This window comes from Budorcas taxicolor, chromosome 18 (genome assembly GCF_023091745.1).
Source record: "Budorcas taxicolor isolate Tak-1 chromosome 18, Takin1.1, whole genome shotgun sequence".
Lineage (NCBI taxonomy): Eukaryota > Metazoa > Chordata > Mammalia > Artiodactyla > Bovidae > Budorcas > Budorcas taxicolor.
The window spans coordinates 3,080,071-3,099,189 of NC_068927.1; the positions used below are offsets into that span (position 1 = coordinate 3,080,071).

Below are 19,119 nucleotides of genomic sequence, written 5' to 3' on the forward strand. Positions count from 1 at the left end.
GGGCTCCGAAACCGCCCTTTGCCTCCTTCCTCTTGGGGATCCCGCCGGGCACCGGTAAAGCGAGGGCTGCGACCCGTGAAGAACAAGGCGGGACGCAAGGGCCACGATCGAGGCGCAGGAACCCCACCCCGCTCGGAGCCGTCCTGGGCCTGGAGTCGTGCCGGGCGCTCCGCAGCCACCCCGCCCCACCCCGCCTCCGCCGTCACTCACTGCCGCCGCTCCGGCTCGCTCTCGCGCTCTCGGCGCCTCGGGCACCTGCTCGCCCCGCGCCGAGCGCTCACTTCTCGCTCGCACGCGGCAGACTCCGGCGTGGCCGCCCGCACCGGCCCCGGCCCCGGCCCCGCGCGGCGCTCCACCCTGCTCCCGGGCCCGCGGGGCCCACTCTCCCGCGCCCCAGCCCGCCATGGCCTGGGTCGGGGACAAAGAGCGGGGCAGCTTTTTGTCCAAACCGGGGTAAGAAGTTGAGGGCGGGGGTCTGCGGAGAGGGCCTCGGGCCCCGCGGGGCACAGGGATGCTAAGCGGCCGTCTCGGGAGACGGAGATGGAGAAGAAACAAGGGAGAGTTGGGGTGGGAAGACCCCCAGCCCGGGCGGGGGCGGGGCGGGGCTGCGCTCCAGCCGGAGACTGGCGGTCCCTCCAGGCGACCGGGCGGGGCGCGGGGAGCGCTCCGGGGCGGGGGCGGCGCCGGCTGTGGCGGAGCAAAGAAGGGGGGAGAAGAAGGGGGGGCGCGGGTGAGGCAGCGCTGGAGGCGGCCCGGCGCCCAGCCGCTGACCGCCCCCTCCCCTTCCCTTCCCCCTCCTCTCCCGCCGCTCCGGCTCCGGGGCCGCCACGCCGGACCCGCTCTCCCGGCGCTGCGCTGGGTCGGACGCCAGGTCTGCGCGCCGCGGCTGAGCGCCCACTCGCCCTGCGGAAAGAGCCGAGCAGGGACCGGCGGAGGCGGCAGCGGGAGAGCGGAGCGGCCGCCGGAGGCGGCGGCGGTCTGGCGCCGCAGCAGCAGGAGACCGGCAGGCAGAAGCTCGGGGCTCCGAGGCGCGCGCTCTCCTGGCCAGGGATGGGTCCCGGCGCGGCCCGGCCCCCGACCGGCCCGCCGGGCAGAAACTGAATTGCGGGTCCCCAGAGTCCGGCGGACGACTGGACAAAAGGAAGCACGGACTGACTGCCAGGAGCCTCCCGGCGGGACCTCGCGTTCCGCGCACCCGGAGCAGCGCCCCCCGCCGGAGCCGCGCCTGGCGAGCCGGCTAGGGAGCTGGACTGATTGGCGGCCGCCGGCGGCCGGGGGAGGGGGCGCCGCGCGGGGCCATGGCAGGCTCGAAGGCGTCCTAGCCCGAGTCCGACCGGATCCGAGCCCGCGCCGCCGCCACAGCCGCCTCTCCGAGCCCGGGTCGCCGTCGCCGCCGCGCCCCCTGCGGGAGATGGAACAGAGGAACCGGCTCGGCGCTCCCAGATACCTGCCGCCGCTGCTGCTGCGCGCCCTGCTGCTCTTCGTGGCCGAGGGTGAGAGCGGGAACTTTGCTGCCGCTGGGGTCTCAGGGGTCCTCGCCGGGGCCGCCAAAGCCAGCCTGTCCTGGCCGCAGCGGACAAAGAGGCGGAGGAAGCGAAGGGGAAGGCTTCACAGTCTCCAGCGATCCTGGTGTGCAGCCACTGCCCGGTGCGGTAGGGGGTGGAGAGCGGCGAACGGTCGCGGCGTCAGTGGCGCCCGCGCCCAGGTCCTTCGAAGCCGGACCCGGGCTCCAGCTGCGGCCAGGCGGCTCGTGGGGCGCCGGGAGTTAGCGCGCCCCAGCCTGGCGCTGGTAGCGCGGCCGGGCGTGGGGAAGAAGCGTGAGCCGCCCCCCGCCGCCCCGCCCGGACTGGAGGGAAGCGGCCTGCAGCGGCAGCCGGTCTCTCTCTGCAGCGGCCCGGCAGCTGCTCGACCGGACTTGGCCAGTGCCTGGGCCGCGCGAGCAGCCGAGGGGTAGGAAGCACACGGCCCAGCGAGCCGGGGTGGCCCCGGGCCTCAGCCCCACAGCTGGTCACGCCTCTCTCTCCCCCGCCCCCAGCGACATTCACCGAAGTCCCCAAAGATGTGACCGTACGTGAGGGAGACGACATCGAAATGCCCTGCGCCTTCCGGGCCAGTGGAGCCACCTCGTACTCGCTGGAGATTCAGTGGTGGTATCTCAAGGAGCCTCCCCGAGAGCTGCTGCGCGAGCTGGCGCTCAGCGTGCCCGGCGCCCGGAGCAAGGTAACTGGCCGCCCGCGCCGCGCCTGGGGTGACCGGGGTGAGACAGGCAGGGCGCCGCCCCGTGGTGCCACCCATCTCCTCCCGTCCGCGTCCTGACAGCACCTTCAACAACAGCGGTTGTTATCCCCTAGGCATTTGCATTCCTTTCACGGAAACCTCCCCCGAACTCCACGCCTAGCCCTAGGAAGCTACCCCTCATCCAGTTTGCCCGCTATTGCCAGCTGCCGGCCCAGAGGGTGATGGGTGCCGGGTGTTGAAAGAAGACCGCTTGCTGGGGCCGGGCTTTCCCTGTCCTCTGCCACTCTGAGGTCCCCAGGGCACACGGCCAAGCAGCTAAGCTCCTCCGGGCTGGGATCCAGCGGCTGGAGGAGCACGCTGTACAGGTTACCTCCAGCCGCTGCAGGGTCAGAGGGACTTCCCCCTCTGCCCATCTGCCTCTTTAACAGTCTCTAGCTGTCTCTCTCTCTCTCACACACACACCCACCTCCCCTAGCGCCGCACAAAAACACACACACCGCACACCCACACCGCCTACCTTCGCTCTACCCGGAGTCCCACCCTTTGCTCACATCTCCCATCGGGTCCTGTCCATCCAGTTTTCCAAGGGGTTTAGGGAAACACCATAGGGAATGGGGATGCGCCTCCGGAGGGAAATGGGTCTTCTTTCCCACCCGGGAGGCGATCCAGCCTCCCTTCCTTGGCTGGCAGGGGTGCTCCGGCAGCCCCTCCTTGGCCGGGCGCCATACTAGCTCCAAGCCCTGCTTCCTTCCGGATAAAACTCCTGAAAATCTCGATGTTCTTCCTGCCCTCCGCCGTGGCTACATCCTGAGCGGTTTCGAGTCTCAGCCCGCCTGCGGAGGATCCTCTTGCAGGAGGTGCGTCTGAGTTCTCTGAGCCTGAAGGCCAACAGCCTAATGTCTCTCTCTCCCTCTTTGCATTTTAGGTAACAAATAAGGATGCGACTAAAATCAGCGTAAGTGTGGAGCCCAGCGTGGGCCGCGGGAGACCCCTTCCGGCCGCTTTGCGCCCCGCAGCCTCCTCCCTCTTAGAAAGGCTCCTTGGCGGTGCGGTATAGGGCCCAGCTCACAGCCTGGCATTGTCGGCCGCTTGGCGTGTCCGTGCGCCATCTGTCGCCGGTCTTGTATCGGGTTCTCTTTTGCGTAAATCAAGGGTCCCAGGCCTGAATCTCCTTCCTCTGTACGCTTGCCTGTAAAGCTCTCCTGCAGGCTCCCTGCCCTAGCTCCTGGCTCAGGGCTGTGGGCCCCACTCCCACCCCGCACGCAGCCCACGCCCTGGCGGCGCCCTCCGCGGCAGCCCTCCGCTCCGCCTGGGTTGCGGGTCGCGGTGCCGGGCGCTGTGGGCTGGCTTGGAGTTGCGGTGGAGGGGAGGAGTCTTGCCAGGGTTGGGGAGGACATGCGCCAAGCCTTCCCCGCTGGAGATGGAGGGATCACGGCCTGGGGATGACCAGGGCCTCCTGTGCTTGGTTCGGAGGTGAGGGTTCCCTGGGAGCTTGGTGAGGGCCACAAAGCGGTTGCTCCCCGGCATCTCCAGCAGCTCGCAGGAGCTGAGCTTTGTCTGCCGTTCCATGCTGCCGCCGAGAGGCAAGTTCCTAGGCAGCAGGGACCCAGTGGCTGTGGCAGCAGCCTCTGCATGCACTGCCTCCCAGCGAGGGCAGAGCGCTCGCTGAGAAGGGCTGGAGCTGGGAGCAGGTATCTGCACTATGAAGGCAGAGCGACTCTCCCTCGGACACCACCTCGGCCCTCCGGGCTCTGGAATGAAGGAGTGTTAGTGGGAGCGGATGTGAAGGCCCCAAGGGCAAGGCGCCGGCCTGCCCGCCCCGGGCCCTGACCGAAGCCCCGCTCTCTTGCAGACCGTGCGCGTGCAGGGCAACGACATCTCGCACCGGCTGCGGCTGTCGGCCGTGCGGCGGCAGGACGAGGGCGTGTATGAGTGCCGCGTGTCGGACTACAGCGACGACGACACGCAGGAGCACACGGCCCAGGCGCTGCTGCGCGTGCTCGCGCGCTTCGCACCGCCCGACGTGCAGGCCGCGGAGGCCGTGTCCCACATTCAGAGCGGCGGCCCGCGCCGCCACGGCCCCGCCAGCGCCGCCCGGGCCGACGGCGCCCAGGAGCCCGGCCGCGGCGACAAGAGCCCGCCTCCCGGGGGCCCTCCCGCCGCCCCCGCCCCAGGCGTCCCCGAGGCCGCCGCCGCCTCCGCGGCGCACAGAGCCGCGACCACCGTGGCGGCCGCCGCCTCGTCCGCGCCGCCGCCGCCCCGCGAGGCGGCCCTTCTGCGCCAGAGGCACTCAGGTAAGGGCCCCGCGGAAGGCTCTCGCCGGACGGGCCGCGCCGCTGCGGTCGGTCGCGGGCGCCGAGCCGTCGGTGGGTCATCTGGCGGGAGCGTTCCCGGAACCCCGCCTCTGCTCTCTTCCCGCCGCTTTCCCATCCTTACTGTCGGCTGCTGGGGGTGGTCACCACCCACCTTTTTGACGGTGGGCGCCGCCCCGGGTACACGAGGCTGGAGGCGGGGAGCTCGCTCTCGAGTTTGGGGAACCGGACCTCGGGGGCTGCACCCCAACAGCGTCGGGCCTGCTTGTCTCCTGAACATGCAGGGTGGGCAGTAGCACCCAGTCTAGAGTGAGAGGAGGCGGTTACAGTTCGGGTCTTGTAAGTCTGGGTGCCACCTTGACTGGACTGAACAGACACACTTTGTTGGAGCCCGCGTGGGTGGACCTGGCTGCATGCGCTCTGCCCTCCTTGGCAAGCTCCAGGCGGTCCTAGACACCAGTTGGGCTATAGTCGCCACTCCAGGCTCCTTTAGGCCCTCATGGGGGACAGCGTGAAGACGGAGCCCTGCCATCGTTAGGAGGGCTGCTCTCCCAGGGAGCTGAGCGGATCAGGGGAGGGGGAAGGGGCAAGGAGAGAAGGGGAGAAGGGAGTCAGAGAGCAGAGGGCAAGGATGAGGGACTGACTGCAGGCTGGGAGCGGGAGGGCCGGCTTAGCAGTGGTGGGCTTTTAGCCAGGGCAGGAGGGCCTACTGCGCAGGGTGTCCCTCCTCCAAGGCACCCCTCACTCCCAGCACCTGCTCAAAGGTGGGACCTCAGAGACAGCTCAGCTCCAGGGCTCACTCCCTGTGTCTGCCTTTAAGCTTGTCACTCCCTCTCAGGCTTGTGAGGCACAGACTCAGAGAGAGCATCTCCATCAGCCTTGCAGCACTCAGAGTGCTGGGCTCCAGGACCGTCATATAAACCACCACAGAGTGGGCGAGCTGAAGCGCACCGCCCTACTCTCATGGTTCTTTTTTTTTTTTTTTTTTTTGAAAGCCTCGTCCCACTCTTTGCAACCCCGTGGACTGTATAGAATTCTCAGGCCAGAATACCGGAGTGGGTAGCCTTTCCCTTCTCCAGGGGTCTTCCCAACCTAGGGATCGAACCCAGGTCTCCCGCCTTGCAGGCAGGTTCTTTACCAGCTGAGCCACCAGGGAAGCCCTCTCAAGGTTCTTAAAGAGCAGATGCCCCGCCACCAGTATCAGCACTTTGTAAGGATGCAGACTCCTGGGCTCCCCCTTGAATCCAAGGACACCAGCATCCTAGCCTCCCTCCCTGGCCGATCGTCTTGAGGCTTCCAACAGTTCAGACCCTGCCAGTTTGTCTTCCACATTAGTTCAGTTGCTTCTCACCAAGTCACCCTCCCTGTGGAAGCTTCTCCATGCGGCTCAGGCTCTTGGCTATATCTGGAGGCTTCATCCCTCTCAGGTTCCACACAGGTACCCACAAGACCTTCCCGCAGGCTAGGAGGGAAGGCGAGTCAGCTGGGAACTTGTGAGGGTCCTCTCCCCAAACTCGACCACCTGTCTTGCAGCTTACACCATATCGGTTTAAGATAACATGAGTTGCTGTGCAGAACTGCAAAATGCCAGAGGCTTAACACAATTCGAATGTACCATTTCTGGCTTCCATCGCTGGGAGGCGGGGCTGAGGAGGAATGGCTCTGTTCCATGCAGTCATTCAGAGATTCAAGCCTACAGAAACTCAACCATCTTTAAGAGGTGGCTTCCACGCTCGCTCATCAACACACAGCCCGCAAACAAGGGAAGAGAGAATGGAAGCAGCCTTTCTCAACCCAGTTCCTTGAGCACACCAAGCCCCAGAGCTCTAAGGCTCACAAAGCATGTGATGAATCTTTCTTATGCATTTAGAATGGGTCTTGGTATCTGCCATTTTTGGAAGACTGAGAAGATAGCCACTCAGATAATTTTGGTAGAGTTCAGTTCTCTCAGAGAAAAGCTGATATGGAGAATGGCAATGGAAGTTTGTAAAGGCCATGCTTAGAAGTGGTCAATATTACTACCACCCTCATCCATCAGCCAGAACTCAGTCTGATTGTTCAACAGATGCAAGCAGGGTAGAAAATGTAGTCCTTGGCTTGACAGCTGTTCTCCAGTCTCATCTCTTTAGGGTGGAAGAGGAGCCTAAATCACAGGAACGAAGCCATCTCTGCCTAGCACGCTGGAAAAGGGTTACTAGGGATACTGGAAAGGGGTTACGGGCCTAGATACTGCTGGTTGGTGAAGAAAACACCCTTCTGCCCCATCCCTTGGGCTCTAGCAAGTAAACGTGTGTCTTGGGCTGGAACATTCCTCTGGGATGTCCCGTAGACCATAAGCAGAGCAGAGGAGGTGGCGTGCCAGGAGCCCAGATATGCGTTGTTTCCTTCTTTTACTGGCTGTGTGATTTTAGGCATGTGACTTACCCTCTCTGAAAGTATTTCGTTTAGAAATACTTCAGTAATCCCTGACCTCAGAGGGAACTCAGCATGGAAGCTGCTCTATTATCACCAAGGCCATTATATTCTCTGAGCCAAGAGGAGAGGATGAGGGAGATGAAGCGAGTGGCTGGTGGTTGGAGGCCAGGCTGAGGAAGGTCTTGAATGCCGAGTGGAGCAACAGGAGCCACTGAAGGTTTTGGTAAAGGAAGCCCCGTGTGATAAGAGGCCATTCCTGCTCGGTCTCCCTCCTCCCTGGGCAGAGCTTGACCCCTTGAGCCTCATCGCAGCTGCCCTGACTGCCCAGCATGGCTGTCAGAGCTCCAGTCTCTGGGCGTGAGCGCAGGGAAGCTCCAGATGACGCATCGCTCCAGCAGGGACCCAGACACGGAAGTTGGCATAGACAGTGCCTTCTTTCTGGAAGTCCTTAGGTCAGCCCTGTTCTGATGGCACTTGCCAGCCCAGGCGGGGGCTCCTCTGCCCTCCCTGGGGTGAGAAGCAGTACTACTTCCCCCCAGAAAGCAGAGCCAATGGGGCTGGCAGCAGGGCTCACAGGGCAGCTCGACCGGGATGGGGTGTGCTGGCCCTAACGCCTCTGTCGCCCCAAAGCCACTGCCGGCTCCTGCACCATCAGAAACCACGCAGACACAGTGCAGAAAGAGCCCCGGGTTCCTCTCCAGCTGTGTGCAAGCCCAGGAAGGTGGGCCCTCAGCTGGAGGACCAAAAGGCTTGTGTCCTCTGGGCTCCAGGGAGAATCACTGTGCTGTGGCCCCCTCTGTGGCCCACTCTGGGTGTAAAGAAGTGGGTCAGGACTTCTAACCCACACACGTACCCGACAGCCTGATGCCAAGGGGGCACCCGTACTGTCTTCAGTGCCCCAGCCTGCCTCACCTGCTGCGCCTGGGGGCTGTGGGCGGGATGAAGGCTGCAGCTGGGTTCTGAGTCACGGGCGCCAGTACCCTTTCTGCAGGGCTGTGTTGTCGAGCAGCTCTTGGTCCTGCCGAGCCTCTCTGGGATGCAGCAGGCAGGCGATCACTCAGAGCCAGCAGCAGTGTGAGTCAGAGAGGGAGCTCATGGCGATGACCTCGGAGTTGCTCCCCGCCCCCACTACTCTCCTCACCCCACTCTCCGTTCTTGGCAGCTTAGAGGGGGAAGGACGAGAAAGGATTGTGGCCACTTGGTTACCAGGCAGGCGTGTCTGCAGAGCGTAACAGAGGGGGCTGGTGGAGCAGATGGCACATTCGAGCAGAGTCTTGGAGGAAAGACAATGAGAGTATTTTTTAAAGGTGTGAACAAGGTTAGGACAGCCAAGGATGAGAACTGGCCCCTGGCTCATAGCAGTGGGAATCATTAGCACCTTGGGCCTGGAAGGGGCAAGGGGAGGGGGCAACTAGCAGAATCCAGAGAGGTCAGGTGGACAGAGAGACCAGAAGAGCTGAGGCCTTGGGAGAGGGACGTGCTAACCCCCGGTGGCCTGCAAGACCCCCCTCTCCTGCTGACCTCTAGTGCCCTGTCAGGGTCTCCCAGTGACCAAACCCTCCTGGGAGCTGAGGACAAGGGCACCCAGGTGATGCAGCCTGTACAGGCCAGCTTCTCAGGGCTCAGAGCAGAGTGGGGAGAGGTGAAGGGTGGATCTGGAGTGACAGAGGCAACCAGCTGGCTCTCAAGGGAGGAAGACGCATTCTTCCCCAGCCCAACACCAGAACAAACCCAGACCTGAGTTCCTAATTAAAGAGGGCATCTAACGCCTGAGCTGAATGGATACACTGGCTATTTCAGATCGGCAACCTCAGAGATGGTCCCAGCCCAGCTCCCCAGTCACCTGTTAAGCAGTTGCTCCTGGGAGAAAATCAGAAGCCCCAGACAAGACTGTGTCACTGTTTTTAAAGTGAGCCTCTTTGCTAATGCCAGGAAAGGGATGAGGGGACTTACTCAAAGCTTTGTTTTCAGCTTTCTCACAGCCAGGCCAGGAAAGCCTTCCTGTGCCCTATGCATGCCCAACATAGCCAAATACATAGTTGCACTAAAAGTTTATGTTCAAAAACTCATTCATTTCACGTCTCATTTGTCAAGAGACATTTTGATATTTGTGCCTAAAAATAACATGGGCTGGATTAGCACAACAGAGCCAGCACAGGAGACTGGGGTCCTTCTTAGCCATGTTCATAAATCTGACTCCTAATTAATTTGAATACTGACCTATTTTTCATGAACACTTTGCTGCTGGTTGCCATTTCTAGAAGAAATAAAAAAAGAGAGAGAAAACAAAACAGTATCTTCCAGACAAATGCTTCAACTAGAAGGTTGCCACAGTGAAGCCAAGTGTGGCCTCAACAAAATAGTTTGCAACTGACTGGCTTGTATGTTGGCAAGAGGTTCCCCTTTGCAGGGACCTGGGGATCAGCTCCGTGGTGTGTGAACCTCTAATTAGCCTCCAGGCTCCAGTTCAGAGAAGAGCCACCCTGGCCCCTACAGAGAGCCAGCTGGATGTGGCAAATTGCTGCCTGGTACCCACCCAGAGAACTGAGTCTCAATATTTCAATTAATAATGAGAGAAAGACAACCAAGGTCATAGGTGTGATGGCTTTAGAGAGACTGCTACTGCTGGGAGCCATCAAGGGGAGCATCCTTGGACGTCACCATGGCAACTGTAAACCATGACCGAAGAGGGCTGTGGACAAGGTGAAGGGAGCTCCTCTCAGCCCGGGCCCCTGGTGGACAACAAAGCCAGCAGAAATGCCAGTATGACCAGAGAGAATCTCCGCACGGTGGGGGGTTTCCAACCGGGCTGCAAAGGCAGGCGGCAGCCACCCGGCCTCCCCTTCTCCCCAGACCCACAGGGACCTGACAGCCATCACCTTAAATAAACAGCCTGCTCTTCCCTCAAGCTCTGATGTGATACAAGGGTCGTAAGTGAAGAGAAAGTAAATCTGGCCAAGGTTTTCCCAGAGAGGAGAAGGTGAAACTCTGAGCATCCTGAAAGAGAACGTGAAGGGACTTCACAAAGTAAACGGCCTAGCCTCACCGCTGGCAGGAGGCAGCCGCATCCTGCAAACGCGTGTGGTTGTCAACGTCACGGCCTCCCGTCCCTCACCAGCCAGTCCCATGGTTGCAGGAACCGGCGAGGACAGCCAGACTCGGCTCAGGGCATCAAGGGTGCCCGCGGGACTCCGGGACAAAGCTATCTGTGTCAACGGGAGTCCCAGGGAGCACAGCCCCGGCCCAGACGAGGCTGATGGAGGAGGCCTGCTCTAGGCAGTACGAGACCTCAGGCTGGGAGGAGGCGCCTGGGCTTCGTCCGCCTCTTAGATCAGTCCTGGGGAAGTTCCCGGGGGGGCCCTCTTTCCCTCCCAACTCTGTGCCCCATGGATTGAGAAAGTCACACCAGGTGGAAGGGCCTTTTTTGTCTATCATCCAGCCGTGAGTCAGCTCACAATGCAGCCGTTCTCTCAGCACCCGGGAGACCCCAAACTAAGGAGGAAAAACAGTACTGCAGATCCTCATAATGATAAAGAATACTTGCCTTTCACTGAGCACTAGGTGTGTGTCACGCTAGCATCTCACCAGTGTCCCCCGTTTCTACATGACCCCTTCTGTCCCACTCCATCAAACTGCCCCCACCCCAGAGCCCAGATTCCTTCCCTAGCCGGGGGGGCAGCCCCACGGGAAGAGCGGAGAGCCAGGCTTTCTAAATGTCACCAGGAGCCGAACCCACCAAGGAGCTTCTCGTTAAATACGCCGGGCGCACATTTTAAAAGCTCTGAATATTAAGGATTCCCCAAGCATCCATGGGAATAAATGAGGTCAAGTGCTTTTGTAATACGATATTGATTACTGCTGCCCACGTGGACAGAGGCAAGGGCTTGGCTGTGGTCTAAACCTCTAAGCTTTACGGGAGATGCTGGCTTGTTTTAAGATACCTTTGCAGCCCAGCAGGAAAAAAGAAAGTATCATCTTTTCTATTCCCCCATGCTTTGCAGGCATCTCTTAAAAACTCCAAAGCGGTGAGAAGCTCCCCTTTGTCTTACATAAGGGCTTCAGGAAAGTTTAAGATTACAAGCAAACAGGTCCAGCATCTGCAACTGCCGATCCCCGCCTTTTCCTTATGAAGGATGACAAACCTCCTTCGCTGGGATGGGGCTTCAGTGGGAAACAGTCCGCTTGTTGGTGGCTTTGGTGTTCTCAGGAAAGTGAAGTGAAGTCGCTCAGTCGGGTCCGACTCTGTGACCCCACGGGCTATAGCCTCCTAGGCTTCTCCATCCAAGGGATTTTCCAGGCAAGAGTACCGGAGTGGGCTGCCGTTTCCTTCCCCAGGGTTCTCAGGGAAGGTGCTCTAAGTGCAGGATGGATTACCCAGTCCAGTCTTCTCTGGGCTAAGGCTTAGCTGCCGGTGAGCTGAGAGCCGTGGAAGGGGCTGCCAGGTGCTCAGCAGCAGCGGGCCCTCGCTCAGGTCTTCTCGAGCCACAGCTCCACCAGGTGGCCCTTGAGAGGCAGGCCCTGTGAGTCTAGTCCCTGGTCAGCATCCTGGGTGAGGCCATTTCTGGAAAATACTGGTGGTTCCATTCCGTCATTACCTCTCCCCGGGCTGAAATATCAGAGCCACATTGGGCTGGCTTCTGTTCTTTGTGGTTCAAGGAGAGAGTTTTGGGGGCCCCACCATTCATCAGCTCACCCACGCACACGCGTTGTGCTCCCTCCAGCTCAGAAGTGACCAGCCCGCTGGAGGGCTCCTCAGGCGTGAAGGCCAGCTGTGCCCAGGGCACCTCTGGAGTGTGCCCAGCTGGACACCCAGTGCTGATAAGGCAGGAGGCCATGGTCAGCCAGGCTTCCCTGCAGTTCAGCTGGTAAAAAATCCGCCTGCAGTGCAGATCCCAGTTCGATCCCTGGGTCAGGAAGACCCCCTGAAGAAGGGATAGGCTCCCCTTCCAGTATTCAAGAATCTGCCCACAGTGCAGGAGACCAGGGTTCGATCCCTGGGTTGGGAAGATCCCCTGGAGGAGGGCATGGCAACCCACTCCAGCTTCCTTGCCTGGAGAATCCCAGGGACAGAGGAGCCTTGCGGGCTGCAGTTCATGGTGTCGCAGAGTCAGACACGATTGAGCGACTAAGCATGCACACATGCGTGGTCAGTCAGGGCCTAGACAAGCTCTCTTGACGGGGCTGCCCATTATGGTGGAAAAGACCAAACAAACCTGAGAAAGGCTGCCAACAGCTCAGGAGAAAGTGTTACTCACCCCTTTTCCAACCACTTAGTTCTTCCTCTGACATTTCAAACATCCCTTACTATTCAGCTAAGCTGGTTCATGGGCAAGCCAGTGTTTGAATGCCAACCCATCTTCCTGTTTCTGGGCCTCACGGAGCTCTAGCCACCCAGAAGTCACAGGCCATGCCTTGTTCCCTCGCCCTTCATAAGGACCGTGCTTCTCATTCTCCACGAGTCCAAGTGCTTGCATTCCAATCCTGACCCATCACTTCCCACCCACCACAGGCAAGTTCTCGTATCTATCATCTGGCTGACACCAGTGCCCACGCAGGACCAGAGGAGATAATCCACAGAAAGGGGAGCCTCACACAGGCCAGGCACCTGGAACACACCCACTGATGTTGGCTCTATCAGCAGCGTTCGTGGGAATGGCACTGACTGTCCCCGGTCATTTCTTGACCATTCCTGGGGGCTGGACAGGGTGCTCCAACGTGAGACTTTGCTCTGAGACGCGTTTCCCTCTGTGCACTGAGTGCATCATGGGGCCAAAGGTGAGGAGACAGCCGACGGCACTTCAAACAGAAAATGCCCTCAGACTGCAAATAGCTCGGCAAGGTGCTATTTTTGTCCTTTCTCCTTGCCATTTGGAGGAGGAGGAAAGGAAATGGAGATAATGCCATGTCCTCATTCTTTCCTGGCTGCAGCTATTTTGCATGAGTCAGGAGCAAGGTGAGCAAGGACAGGTTCGGTATGGGTCCTCGTGTCCCACCTGCTCACACCTGTGTACCTGGCCCCTAGTGATGGTCAGGCAGCCGAACAGTCTCCAGGGCCGACCTGGACTGGAGAGGAGGTGCCAGTGCCCTCCTCACTGAGACTCTCCCCGCATGAGATAGAGCCGCTTGTGCAGGGATGGGCATGTCAGGTGATGGGTCAGGCCTCTGCTGCAGGTTTGGGCCTACACTGTCTCCCATGCACTCTGGCACTCTGCCTTTTGTGTTGGTACCTGCTTGGATGCATTCTCTGATGACTGCTTGGCACCCAGGGACCCATGGGGAGAGGGTGGGATGAAGAGCGGGCTATATGCAGAACCAGAAGGCCAGGACCCCTTCAGCCCCACGTGAGCCTCCCTCCCACCAAGCACTGCAGGCTTACCCTGAAGGAGGTCTGCCCGCCTTTACCGGATGAATACAGGCAAAGATCCAGAGCCCCAACCTCTCTGCCCCCTGGCCCCTGCCCATCAGCTCTCCTTGAAGAAATACCGGTTTTCTCTAAGCCAGGAAATCCCAGCTGCAATGTCATATCCTTACAGCAACTCATTACAGTTGATTCTCACATGAATGCCGCTTAGCGCAGAGGAAGGATCTTTAATAAACCCCCAGGGAGACGGAGCTGACATGGTTCCATGGCTTATTCTGAGCTGGAGCTGCGGTGGGGGCTCCTAGCTAACTGTGTCTGGTCTGACTGAGGGTGGCCACTACCCCGGGCATCTGGTAGATGCAGCCCCTGCTTTAGGGAGAAGCTGATGGCCCAACAGCAGTGGCCAGAGAAGCAGGTGCTCTGAGAATGACTCGGCGTCATAAAGGGGACGGCCAGGGTGGGCTGGCAGTGGGGGATCACTCCACAGAGGGGAGGACGCTTCTCTGACCCTGCATCTCAAGGGCCCTTATCTGTCCTGGGCACCCAGGAGGGCCCCGCTGCTGTCTTGGGCCCCCACATTTCCCTCCTGTCCTGAACTGACGTCCTGGGCAGGCAGGCAGAGTTCGTTCTCACGTCTTTGTTCCCAGCGCCCCACACTCACATTCCCTGGGCCTGGCACTGATTTGCTCATTCGTTCATTTACTTGCACGTTCAGAAAACATCCTTGAGCATCTTATGTGCAAGATCTGTGCTAGGCACTGAGAGCACATGTGAACAAGATCAACAGGGTCCTAGGAGTCTGAAGAGAGGGACACGGCATGACTGTTGATCAGACAGTCACACAGCAGGGAGGAATCTGCGGCCATCGCTAGCACTCTAAGCGAAGGACCATGGGCCATGGCCCAGTCAGGAAAGGGCCCCTGCCGGAACAACAGTTAAGCCATAATCGGGGAGATAGTTAAGAGTGGGCATGAGAACGAGAGAGAGTAGGGCCTTCCAAGAAGAGGGGCAGCATGTGCAAAGATCCTCTGGCAAGAGGGAGCAGGGGTGTACAAAGGCCTGACAGAGTTGCTGTGTCTAGGGCACAGAGAGCACGGAGAGGCACAGGGGAATTAAGTGGAGAGGAGTTCAGGTCATACCCCAGGGAGGCTTTGGCTCTTGGCCATGGATGGGAACAAGTGGCTGGCAGGGCGTGATGCTTTCTGAAACAACATCCTGGCTGCAGCTGTGGGGGCTGGAGAGGTAGGGGCAGGGTGGATATGGGGAGACCACTGCAGAGCCGGTAATCCAGCCAAGAGGTCACAGGGCCAGGACTAAAGGTTTGCATGGGTGAGGGACAGGATGCGTGCGGAGATGAACTGGAAAACGAGTGTCTGCTGAATGAGTGAGGGGAAAGGTGTGTGACTGGATGACAGAGGTTGGGGGTCAGTGAAAGGAAGGGTGAAGGGCCATGTGGCTGGGTGGAAGGAATGTGTGCGAAAAGGCCATGACTGAGCGGCTGGATGGGAGAGGGGGACAGAAAGAAGGATGAGGAGATACTTATCCTTGGATGAGTAACTTGTTTCATCATGTGGATGAAACACAAATGCAAGATGGGCCCTGCAGGAGGAGCGGGGCTGGAGGAGGAGATATGCCTGGGTCAGGATTCTCCACACCTGACCTCTGCACACCCAGGCCACATCCTCCAGGAAGGGGAGGCCGAAGGGAGAAAGGTCCCAGGTGGTGGCGTGGGCCAGAGTTTCATGCCAGGTCATGCCTCTGCGGGCCGGCCCTGGGCCACAGAGAGGAGAGGCAGAGCAAGGGGACACAGCCCATTCCCAGCCTGCCCCAGCTCCCTTAACCCCTCAGCCTGCAGAAGGCCCTTCTGTCCCTTGCTGTGAGGGGCAGGAGTGGACACTGGGCATTCTGGAGGATGCAGCCTGGCAAAGACTTGATGATGACTGTCCACGTAAAAGTTAAATATATTTTTTCAAGCATTTAAAAAGTCAAATCTCTAGGGTAGGCAGATGAGTAGCTGTATTTGCATTAAAAACTAATGTAACAAAAATACACAAGGCAATAATTCATAATGCATTCTGTTCTACAGAGTCATCTTTTAATGCGTGACATATCCTGGGCAGCTCCTCTGTGCTAATTTTATTTAATGAGCACATGTTATAGAATTTTCAGAGCACTGTCCCTGGGCAATTAAAATGTGTGAACCTTTTCAGTTAAATTGTGTTCCTGAAGAAAAGTCCTCAGTGTGAAAAACAAAGGAATGTCCAGGTGTTGCCAAGGTGGACTCTAGAGAAAGGCGCTGCTGTCGTGCTCTGTGTGCTGGCCCTGGGGACCTACAGCCCTCCTCCCCCGGCCCTGGGCCTCCAGGCTGCCACTCCTGCATTTTCTTGGCCATGCCCAGCTCTCAGGCCTGGACCCACACAATGAGAAGCCCTCCTTGTGCAGGCACTGATTGAGTGCCCACTGTTTGTCTGACCTGGTTAAGCTGGGCACACTCTGCACCAAGGGACATAAAGGCTATGCAGGGGACAGTGGGAGCTAAAGGAGGCTGAAATGCCTCAAAGAGAAGCAGAGGCCCCTCCTCTGAGGTACTGACAGCTCTCCCCTTCCGCATCTGTGTAATGGGCATGCCAGCTTTCTGGCCTCTACAAGTCTGTGAGTCTTAGGTCTGGAAGGGGCCACAAACAGTCTCCAATGAGTAGCTCCCAAACTTTGGTCCTTGGAGCCTCGGGCTTCCCAGCCCTGCCTCCCGCCACAAACAAAGCAGTGCTGCTTCTAATCTTGTTTTCTTTTTTGGGAGGTGGGGGTTGTTGGGGTGTGAGGAGATGAGTGACTTTTTTTTGGCCACACTGCTGGGCATGTGGAATCTTAGTTCCCCAGCCAGGGATCAAAGCCATGTGCTCTGCATTAGAAGCGCAGTGTCTTAACCACTGGACCACCAGGGAAATTCTCCCTCGCATGGTTTTAAATATTGAGGTTCCACGCAGCAATTAGCTTGAAAAAGGAGGTCTACTGCTTTAAAAGATTTTAAAACTGATTTAGTCCATATATACATGCATATATATATATATATATATATATATGGTCTGTCTGACAGAATGTGGTCCACTGGAGAAGGGAATGGCAAACTACTTCAGTATTCTTGCCTTTAGAACCCCATGAACAGTATGAAAAGGCAAAATGATAGGATACTGAAAGAGGAACTCCCCAGGTCGATAGGTGCCCAATATGCTACTGGAGATCAGTGGAGAAATAACTCCAGAAAGAATGAAGGGATGGAGCCAAAGCAAAAACAATACCCAGTTTGTAGATGTGACTGGTGATAGAAGCGAGGTCCGATGCTGTAAAGAGCAATACTGCATAGGAACCTGGAATGGTAGGTCCATGAATCAAGGCAAATTGGAAGTGGTCAAACAGGAGATGGCAAGAGTGAACGTCGACATTCTAGGAATCAGCAAACTAAAATGGACTGGAATGGGTGGTTTAACTCAGATGACCGCAATATCTTCCTACTGCAGGCAGGAATCCCTTAGAAGAAATGGAATAGCTGTCATAGTCAACAAAAGAGTCCAAAATGCAGTACTTGGATGCAATCTCAAAAATGACAGAATGATCTCTGTTCATTTCCAAGGCAAACCATTCAATATCACAATAATCCAAGTCTATGCCCCAACCAGTAACGCTGAAGAAGCTGAAGTTGAACGGTTCTATGAAGACCAACAAGACCTTTTAGAACTAACACCCAAAAAAGATGTCCTTTTCATTATAGGGCACTGTAATGCAAAAGTAGAAAGTCAAGAAACACCTGGAGTAACAGGCAAATTTGGCCTTGGAATACGGAATGAAGCAGGGCAAAGACTAATAGAGTTTTGCCAAGAGAACGCACTGGTCATAGCAAACACCCTCTTCCAACAACACAAGAGAAGATTCTACACATGGACATCACCAGATGGTCAACACTGAAATCAGATTGATTATATTCTTTGCAGCCAAAGATGGAGAAGCTCTATACAGTCAGCAAAAACAAAACTGGGAGCTGACTGTGGCTCAGATCATGAACTGCTTATTGCAAAATTCAGACTTAAGTTGAAGAAAGTAGGGAAAACCACTAGACCATCCAGGTATCACCTAAATGAAATCCCTTATGATTATACAGCGGAAGTGAGAAATAGATTCAAGGGATTAGATTTGATAGACAGAGTGCCTGAAGAACTGTGGACAGACGTCTGTGACATTATACAGGAGGCAGTGATCAAGAACATCCCAAGAAAAACAAATGCAAAAAGGCAAAATGGCTGTCTGAGGAGGCCTTACAAATAGCTGAGAAAAGAAAAGAAGTGAAAGGCAAAGGAGAAAAGGAAAGATATACCCATTTGAACACAGAGTTCCAAAGAATAGCAAGAAGAGATAAGAAAGCCTTCCTCAGTGATCAATGCAAAGAAATAGAGGAAAACAACAGAATGGGAAAGACTAGAGATCTCTTCAAGAAAATTAGAGATGCCAAGGGAACATTTCATGCAAAGATGGGCTCGATAAAGGACAGAAATGGTATGGACCTAATAGAAGCAGAAGATATTAAGAAGAGGTGGCAAGAATACACAGAACTGTACAAAACAGATCTTCACGATGAAAATAATCACGATGGTGTGATCACTCACCTAGAGCCAGACATCCTGGAATGTGAAGTCAAGTGGGCCTTAGGAAGCATCACTACTTACAAAGCTAGTGGAGGTGATGGAATTCCAGTTGAGCTATTTCCAATCCTGAAAGATGATGCTGTGAAAGTGCTGCACTCAATATGCCAGCAAATTTGGAAAACTCAGCAGTGGCCACAGGACTGGAAAAGGTCAGTTTTCATTCCAATCCCAAAGAAAAGCAATGCCAAAGAATGCTCAAACTACCACACAATTGCACTCATCTCACACGCTAGTAAAGTAATGTTCAAAATTCTCCAATCCAGGCTTCAGCAGTACATGAACCGTGAACTTCCTGATGTTCAAGCTGGTTTTAGAAAAGGCAGAGGAACCAGAGATCAAATTGCCAACATTTGCTGGATCAAGAAAGAAAGAGAGTTCCAGAAAAACATCTATTTCTGCTTTATTGACTATGCCAAAGCCTTTGACTGTGTGGATCACAATAAACTGTGGAAAATTCTGAAAGAGATGGGAATACCAGACCACCTGACCTGCCTCTTGAGAAACCTATATGCAGGTCACGAAGCAACAGTTAGAACTGGACATGGAACTACAGACTGGTTCCAAATAGGAAAAGGAGTGCGTCAAGGCTGTATATTGTCACCCTGCTTATTTAACTTATATGCAGAGTGCATCATGAGAAACACTGGGCTGGAAGAAGCACAAGCTGGAATCAAGATTGCTGGGAGAAATATCAATAACCTCAGATATGCAGATGACACCACCCTTAGGGCAGAAAGTGAAGAGGAGCTAAAAAGCCTCTTGATGAAGGTGAAAGAGGTGAGTGAAAAAGTTGGCTTAAAGCTCAACATTCAGAAAACTAAGATCATGGCATCTGGTCCCATCACTTCATGGGAAATAGATGGGGAAACAGTGTCAGACTTTATTTTTGGGGCTCCAAAATCACTCCAGATGGTGATTGCAGCCATGCAAAAGACGCTTACTCCTTGGCAGGACAGTTATGACCAACCTAGATAGCATATTCAAAAGCAGAGACATTACTTTGCCAACAAAGGTCCATCTAGTCAAGGCTATGGTTTTTCCAGTGCTCATGTATGGATGTGAGAGTTGGACTGTGAAGAAAGCTGAGCGCCGAAGAACT

At 56.8% G+C, this 19,119-nt stretch overlaps 1 protein-coding gene across 1 annotated transcript in view; it reads left to right on the forward strand.

Moving 5' to 3' along the window:
- Positions 1 to 1,411: 1,411 nt before the first annotated feature.
- Positions 1,412 to 19,119, forward strand: part of VSTM2B (V-set and transmembrane domain containing 2B) — a 28,058-nt gene continuing 10,350 nt past the window's right edge. Inside the window, exons 1-4 of the mRNA XM_052656617.1 lie at positions 1,412 to 1,493; positions 2,036 to 2,220; positions 3,164 to 3,193; positions 4,091 to 4,532. Of these exons, the coding sequence (XP_052512577.1) occupies positions 1,412 to 1,493; positions 2,036 to 2,220; positions 3,164 to 3,193; positions 4,091 to 4,532 (739 nt within the window). The remainder of the gene's footprint in view (positions 1,494 to 2,035; positions 2,221 to 3,163; positions 3,194 to 4,090; positions 4,533 to 19,119) is intronic.